This window comes from Anastrepha ludens, chromosome 4, assembly GCF_028408465.1.
Source record: "Anastrepha ludens isolate Willacy chromosome 4, idAnaLude1.1, whole genome shotgun sequence".
Taxonomy (NCBI): domain Eukaryota; kingdom Metazoa; phylum Arthropoda; class Insecta; order Diptera; family Tephritidae; genus Anastrepha; species Anastrepha ludens.
In genome coordinates, this window is record NC_071500.1 from 83,568,969 (window position 1) to 83,577,489 (window position 8,521).

Here is an 8,521-nt window from a genome sequence, read left to right on the forward strand (position 1 = left end):
TTATTTAACAGGCAATTGTTGTGTTCGCGCATCCTTCCCACGTAAAATAATTTCTCTTAAAAACGCTTAAGAATTTTCATGGCGCCCGAGCAGGGACCTGATGCGTGAGGCAGAATATACTTTGAACATAAGCAAACTATTAAGGGAAGTAATTCCAAATACAAAAAAAAATAATAATAAATTGGTGAACATAATCGGAAATTATTTCGAAATACACAAAACAATAAACATATAAAAACGATAAGTGCTTTAATTAGTAACAACAATTGCCTGCGCGGTCTGTTCACAAGCAAAACAAAAAGTCGTCTCGCAAACAAAAAATTAAAAAAAAATAACAAAAAAGACAGCAAAACTAATATATGTACATACATATGTATATGCATATACAAAAAGTGCACAGTGACAAGTGAGCCCCCAAAAACCAAAAAAAAAAAAAAACGTTAAAATTATTTAAAAAAAAAAACAAAAAAATTATTTAACAACAATAAAATATTTATAGCCAAAAAAGTTAAAAAAAAATATATATATATAATAAATAAAAAAGAATAAACTACAATACACAGTGCAAGGCTGAAACAGTGCGGTGCTTATATAAACGGTCACAGTGATATTTCGTCGCCCTCGTGTATATATCACTGTCCGCTGTCACAGTTCTCGCAGTTATTGCCATACTCGCCGCTGCTCTCATCACTGTAACCGTCGCTGCTACTCTGGTCACTGCTGCTGCCGTCATCGCCCCCTGTCGCTGCAATCCCTACCGCTGGTTCTGTCGCCGCCAGGAATGACCTGCACCTGCATCCTTTGCAAAAGGAAAGTCAAGGCTTGCAATAAGCCTATACAGGTAACAAGTGCAATAAATTGAAAGTTGTGGTTGTTGTTGATAAACACTCTCAATTTTTTGCATCCCCTTTTCACTTTCTTGCATATATATACATACATATATGTACACACTCCCATATGTGTACATGTACCATATGTACAATTATCTATACAAATATACGTATATAAAACTCCGCGAAAGTGAAACAAGGGTACGTTGGGATTTGATAATAAAGGGTGTGACCTTAAATGCGAAATCGTCAATAAATTAAAAAAAAAAAAAACAAAATTAAAGAGATTGAAGACCTTTTTTTCGAACAATAAGTTCAATTAAATTAAAATTATTATAAAGTTAAATAAATTTTTCGTAAATACGGATTATTTACAAGGAAATAATTTAAACAAAAATCGATTTTTCGCAAATCTGTTGAACAATTTTCGTAGTGTTGTGCTACTGTGCTTGCTCATCCTTTCGTGGCCTGACCACAGCCTTGTCCAACAGCTATTTTTCGTTTTTCTGATTGAGATTTGTGCAGGCTATTCAGCCATCTTTTCGTTTTCGTTTTTTCAGCCACAAACTCTCACAGATATTTTTTCGTTTCTGTGGACATTGAGCAAATTTTTCGGGAGTTTAAATAATTTAACTCAAAATGAGCAAGCCAAAGACAGCAGTTCCAAGTCTCTCTCCAAGCAAGGAGATTATGGAATTGAAATCACTAAAGCGCCAGCGAACTGTTGCGAAAAATAGTATAGTGCGCATAAAAACGGGTCTCCTCGATAAAACAATGTCGTTAGATCCAATTGAATTGGAGTGTCGACTGGACATTTTGAACTCTCATAGCGATAAGCTTATGAAGTGCCAGTCGAAAATTGAAGAAATCGACGAGGAAGACATAGCCCGTGGGGAGTTAGAGGACCTAATAGTGGAAACTAAGTCCGTTATAAAATCTATTCTGGCGAGAAATAAATCGTTAATAGCCGAATCATCCTTTGTTGCACCTCACAGCTCGCGACTACCGAAAATGTCGCTACCGAAATTTAAAGGGGAATATTCAGAATTTAAAAATTTTATGAGTCTGTTCGAGAGTTTGGTGCACAACGATCCTACAATCCCAGACATTGAGAAATTTAATCACTTGGTTAACTGTCTGTCTGGTGAAGCTTTGGGAACGGTAAAGGCCTTCCAAATGTCGGACGAAAATTATTCGAAGGCGTTGGCTAGTCTCAAAAAAGTTTATGACAATAAATGCTTAATATTTTTCGACACAATTTCCAAACTTTTTGAACTGCCAACTATCCCAAAGCCATCTGCGCTTTCATTGCGCACAATGATTGATACAGTGTCGGCTGTTTACGACTCGTTGCTGTCGTTAGGTGACGAGAAAAACATCACAAACGCTATCATAATTCATCTGGTAATGTCAAAAGTCGACACCGTTACTCGGTCAAAGTGGGAGGAACAGTTGGATTATGATAAGCTGCCATTATGGCGTGAGTGTGAGGCAGCATTAAATAAACGCTACCAACATTTATCTGCCGATGAAGCCTCAACGTCGAGGCTCAAGCCGTCAAGCAGTCACATCATTCAGAAACCCCACCTTCATGCGGGAAGGACGAAAGCTGCCTTAGTAACTTCAAATATAAAACAGCCGGTGTGTCCGCACTGTAAATCAAATGATCATAGTATACCCGCGTGTCCTACTTTTAAAACTCTCTCTGCTCAGCAGCGATTTGAGTTTGCTAAATCAGTCCCCTTATGCATAAATTGTTTGCGAAAGGGGCACTCAGTTTCAAAGTGCAAAGCGGATCGGTGTCGTGTTTGCAACCGTTCGCATCACACGTTGCTGCACCAGTACCCTGTATCCTTTGCAACTGCACCACAACTTTCGACCTCGCATGCCATGCACACGACGAGTACGCCAGATCGGGTTATGTTGGCTACAGCCGTAGTCAACGTAAAAGGTAGCTCCGGAGAGTACCTTGCTGCACGAGCCTTGCTGGATTCTGGATCTCAGGTGAATTTCATGACAGAGGATTTGGCGCAGAAATTACGAATTCGTCGCGAAAGTACGACCTTAAATATTATCGGCATCGGAAATGCAACCAAAAAAGTAAGGACGAAATTAAATACATTTGTAAAATCGCGGGTCAATAATTATGAGTTTTCGGCACAGTTTTGGATAATGCGATCCATTTCAGCCAGCCATCCAGATCGTAACGTAAATATTAATGGCTGGAAAATTCCTAAAAACATTAGCTTAGCGGACCCAGAATTTTATAAGGCTCAAAAGGTAGATCTTTTGTTAGGTGCTGAAACATTTTTCGAGCTTTTAGCTGTAGGCCAGATCAAGGCCAGCTCCAATCACCCAACATTGCAAAAGACACTTTTAGGCTGGGTTGTGTCTGGCAAATACGCCTCCAACCAACGTCCTCCTCCCACAGTCAGTAGCACATTATGCCATACTGAACAAGATCTAGCAAATATAGACTCCATTGTCCAAAGGTTCTGGGCGATGGAAGAAATACCTTCAGGGGCTAGTTCGACAAAATTCACACCTGAACAAATAGAGTGTGAAAAATTTTTCGTAAAAACTACTAAAGTTTTGCCTTCAGGAAGGCTTCAAGTAAGACTGCCTTTCAAAGATGACCGTAAGTTACTCGGTAATTCCTATGAAACCGCGTCTCGGCGGTTTCAGGCCCTGGAGAGAAAGACCTTGAAAGATCCAGAACTTCGTCAAATGTATCTGGACTTCATGAATGAATACATCGAATTGGGTCACATGAGCCCAACAAATAATAAGATCCCGAGTGAGCCACACTACTTCATTCCGCATCAATGCGTTCTTCGGCCTGAAAGTACGACGACTAAATTACGTGTTGTTTTCGACGCATCAAGTCGTACCTCTTCTCAAATTGCGTTGAATGAAATCTTGATGGTTGGGCCGACCATTCAAGAAGAGCTGTATTCAACACTTCTTCGTTTTCGTTTGCATAAATATGCATTTACGGCGGACATTACTAAAATGTACCGCCAAATTCTCATGCACGAAGAAGACAAAAACTTTCAGCTTGTAGTGTGGAGACGGCATCCATCTGAGCCACTTCAAATCTTTCGACTTAACACCGTAACATACGGCACTGCGCCTGCTCCATTTATCGCTACACGGTGTTTACAAATGCTCAGCGATGCCAATACACATATGTATCCACTCGGCTCAAAGGCAATAAAAGGAGATTTTTATGTAGACGACCTGCTTACAGGATCCGATAATTTCGAATCTCTAGATCTTATTAGAAGTGAGGTAGTTAAAATATTAAACTCGGCAGGATTCAATTTATCTAAGCGGTTTTCAAATCACCCATCATTTTTCGATTGTGAGAGTTCTGAGAAGGCCTTAAACTTCAATCACACAGACTCCACAAAAACACTTGGAATCCATTGGTTGCCGAAGGAAGATTTGTTTCGGTTTGTCTTAAATGACAACTTTACCAGTTTACGAGCCACTAAGCGAAACATATTATCAGTTTCGGCTCGTCTTTTCGATCCTCTTGGTTTACTTGCCCCACTAGTTACCAAAGCAAAATTCTTATTGCAAGAGCTTTGGCTGCAAAAACTAGATTGGGATGAGTCGATTCCATTGCACCTCGACACCAGCTGGGAAAATTTCAAAGCCAATCTACTGCAGCTACCATCAATAAGCATTCCTCGGTTTGTACACACCGAGTCGAGTGCAAGCTGCCAAATTCATGGCTTTGCCGACGCCTCAATACGAGCGTATGGCTGCTGTATATACATACGTAGCCATTCGGCTGGTGGAACGAAATGTACGCTGCTTACTGCAAAGTCTAGAGTGGCTCCGCTGAAGACTAAATCTCTTCCGCGTCTAGAGCTCTCGGCAGCCCACTTGCTGGCCAAATTATGGTCACGAATAGCGCCAATGTTGAGTCGGCCAATTGAAAATATAAACTTCTGGACAGACTCCGAAATTGTTTTGCATTGGATCAAAACGCATCCATCTGTACTACAGACCTTTGTTGCAAACAGAGTGTCCGAAATCCAAGAGTTGACGGATAAAGCTACTTGGCGACATGTGCCAACTAAGCAAAATCCCGCGGATCAAGTGTCTCGGGGTTGTAACGTGGACGAATTGAATAATTCTATCTGGTTTAGCGGTCCACAGTTCCTCCTAGAAGACCCTGCGTTATGGCCAACAAACACCCACTTCCAGCTCTCTCCAGGAGACGAAGCATTAGAGAAGAAACGGAACGCAACAGTTTTAGTTGTTCAAGCAAATGAATCGCATCCAATTATGGAACTCACCAAAAGAGTATCTTCTCATCAAAAACTGCTTCGTATTGTCGCTTACATATTAAGATGGATAAAACGCATTAGAAACCCATCTGCGACATTCACACAAATGCTGACGGCTGAGGATATTAAATTAAGTTTCCTCAAAGTCATTCAGGTGGTTCAACATGTTGAATATGGTGAAGAAATTATGAAACTCACCAAAGGTACCACCCTACCCTCAAGTTTGCAAAAACTTAATCCATTTTTGCACAACTACTCGGAATTGTCGCTGTCGTTTAATTTACTCCGAGTAGGAGGCCGCCTATTAAATGCGCCTCTCCCATATGATGCCAAGTTCCCACTGCTCTTAAGCAAGAACTCGCACTTCGTTACCACATACTTACGGTACCTACATTTTCGAAATCACCATGCTGGAGCAAAGGCATTGGTAGCGCTTCTCCGAGACCGCATTTGGCTGGTCAATGCTCGAGAAGCTTGTAGTCGTACCGTTCGAAACTGCACACACTGCTTTCATTATAAGCCGAAGCTGCAATCCCAAATAATGGGAAATTTGCCTGCCGATAGGCTTCGTGCACTACGACCCTTTCTAATATGTGGAGTAGATTTTTGTGGTCCGGTATATACTACATTGAAAATACGTGGTAGACCCCCAGTAAAAACATATATCGCAGTGTTCGTTTGTTTCACTTCAAAGGCAGTACATTTAGAACTAGTAACAGACTTGTCTTCTAATTGTTTTATTTTCGCCCTAAAAAGGTTCATTGGACGCCGAGGAATGCCGCGGAAAATATACAGCGACAACGCCACCAACTTCGTCGGCGCCGATCGCAAGCTTCGCGAGCTGAGGGATGCTTTCGAGGCCCAACAACCGGAAGTACAGAAATACGCAACGGACGAAGGATTCACCTTCGCCTTTATACCACCCAGGGCACCGCACTTCGGCGGGTTATGGGAGGCGGCAGTGAAGTCCGCCAAACACCTTCTCGTGCGCGCAATCGGCAACGCGCTGCTCACCGCCGAAGAACTACAGACGCTGCTCGTCGAGGTCGAGGCCGTACTCAACTCGCGACCCCTGGTACCACTGAGTCAGGACCCGAACGATGGAGAGGCCCTAACACCAGCGCACCTATTAGTTGGGTGCCCCCTTCGAGCGCTGCCACCAGCCCAAGTATCGATGGACCCAATGCGTTGCTGCGACAGATGGCAACTTGTCTGTTGTCTCAAGCAACAGTTTTGGCGACTGTGGTCCAGGAACTACCTGATGGGTCTTCAACAGAGGAACAAGTGGTTGCATCCGAAGCGCAACCTCGAGCTGAACGACCTCGTCCTGGTTCAGGAAGACAACACACCACCGCAGCAATGGGTGCTCGGCCGCGTCGCCGCAATCGTAACAGGGCAAGACGGCAAAGTCCGCGTAGCAGACGTGGCAACCAAAGCGGGCGTAATTAAACGCCCCGTTCACAAGCTCGCCGTACTGCCATCAGACGTTGAAGGACCATGAGCCTTTCAAGGTGGCCGGTGTTACGCCAAATGGCTTAGAATTTTAATTTTTAATTTAATTTTATATATTTAATTTAATTTTAATCATTATTATAATAATTTGTTAAATTCCATAATTTCTCATAACGTTTCAATATTAAGCTTACTGTTTTCTAAAATACTGTTCAATTTTCGTATATGAATTTAAAAATATCACTATATATGTATAAACACCTATATTACATAAACGTAACAGAGCAATACATATTTACTGTAATTACATAAATTTGAACTCAATCCGTTAGGCTAAGACACTATAAAAACTCGAATTTAGAAATAAATAAATCACTTGTGAAGTTACCACCGAACGCGCTCGCATTTTATTTAACAGGCAATTGTTGTGTTCGCGCATCCTTCCCACGTAAAATAATTTCTCTTAAAAACGCTTAAGAATTTTCACCTCTCATCGCTGACTCTACACATGCCCAGTTTTTCATAACATCATACCAATAATTGAAGACCTAACACACGCAACTCTCATTCTCACAAACAACTTTAATGTCAATGTGGACAGCGATAAGGCAGAGCTTAATAACTGCACACTCGTGCAATTTCATGCGACATCCGTGGCGATGCCTGCCTCGACAATACACCCAAAAGAAAAAGCATTGATAAACTCGCAATTTATACTTTTCGTAACAGTTATACAACTTTAAGTAGCCACTGCATTAAAGAGTAAAATATAAAGATCTCCACAACAGCAGTTAATTATTTGCCACAAAGGAATTTATTTTTGCATTCATACATAAAAAATTCCCAACACGCCAGCGAGTATGTGGTGAATACCGGTAAGTGCCTCTTTTGCGTCTTAGCGCGAAATTGCTTTCTTAAAAATACAAAACTTTGCACAAGAGATATACAAGCATGTGTGTGAATATATATGCATATAAGTACAATATGCACACACACACCATCAGCCTTTTTGCCGACAATTGCTTTGGTGGAAATTTTGTGCGCCGGATAATCAGAAAAGTAATTGACGCGTTAATACGCGCTGCCAAGGCAAAGGAAAATGCATTAAAATGTTGCAATCAATATAAGAGGAAAAATGCAGAAAGGCAAAGCTTGAATGAGAAAATTAAGCTGAAGGAGAAGGAAAAGAATAAACAGCAAATTACGTTTTTTGTTTTTTTTTTGCTTTGCTTGACTTGGTTGCGAGCTTTAAGGAGCCAAGCAACCAAGCAGCCAAGCAAGTGAGCAAGCAGGCAGCCAGCCAAACATAATAATATTGCATACTCAATTATGCACAAAGCCACATACCAGACAGATAACAATAACAAAAACAGCTACAACAGCAGAACAATGAAGTAGCTGGGCAACAAAGAGTCAAAGCTGCTGAAAGGATAAATATAATATAAAATCCACACACACACACATCCAAAAACCTGCATATGTGTGAGTGTAGGTGTGTGTGTGTAAAACCCCTATGGGGAGAATTTCAACTAGTGAAGAAAGTGTCCTGTTTAAAACTGGTACGATTTGGCAATAGTGAACTTACTTTGCACGTAACGACATCCGCGATCAGAGCGCAAAAGCGCCACAGCTGAAAATACAAAGCAAACAATCGAACTTGACGACATGTGATATGCGTGGCAGCTAATGCAGTTCGTAAGTAAGTAAGCTGTAAACGCCGCCCAAATTATGTCTGTATGTTAATGACTATACACAGAATGCTCCGAATTGCGCGAGATTTTTAGTGTTTTGAAATTGGCCCCTCCTGGAAGGATGACTTTGACCCAGATTGCATGAACTTACAAAAAAGGCGTGTGTATATGCCAAAATGTGTTAAAAATCAATAAATTAATTTTCAAACGGCAAAGAATCAATAATGATTCAACCTATTGCTCTGAA

The 8,521-nt window shown here is 41.2% G+C and overlaps 1 protein-coding gene across 1 annotated transcript; it reads left to right on the top strand.

The window, feature by feature from the left end:
- The first annotated feature begins 1,469 nt into the window (after nucleotides 1-1,469).
- On the top strand, nucleotides 1,470-6,632 carry LOC128861898 (uncharacterized). The gene is made up of 3 exons (XM_054100275.1): nucleotides 1,470-1,991; nucleotides 2,124-4,285; nucleotides 5,888-6,632. Exons 1-3 carry the CDS (start codon nucleotides 1,470-1,472, stop codon nucleotides 6,630-6,632), a joined length of 3,429 nt encoding a protein of 1,142 aa, XP_053956250.1.
- The last annotated feature ends 1,889 nt before the right edge of the window (nucleotides 6,633-8,521 follow it).

What these genes read in the sequence shown, in the direction of transcription:
- LOC128861898 (XM_054100275.1), top strand. Translation starts at nt 1,470, where the DNA reads ATGAGCAAGCCAAAGACAGCAGTTCCAAGTCTCTCTCCAAGCAAGGAG. An exon ending in CTGGTGAAGCTTTGGGAACG is followed by an intron (nt 1,992 to 2,123) that starts GTAAAGGCCTTC and finishes ACTATCCCAAAG; the next exon opens with CCATCTGCGCTTTCATTGCG. An exon ending in CCGAAGGAAGATTTGTTTCG is followed by an intron (nt 4,286 to 5,887) that starts GTTTGTCTTAAA and finishes CGCCCTAAAAAG; the next exon opens with GTTCATTGGACGCCGAGGAA.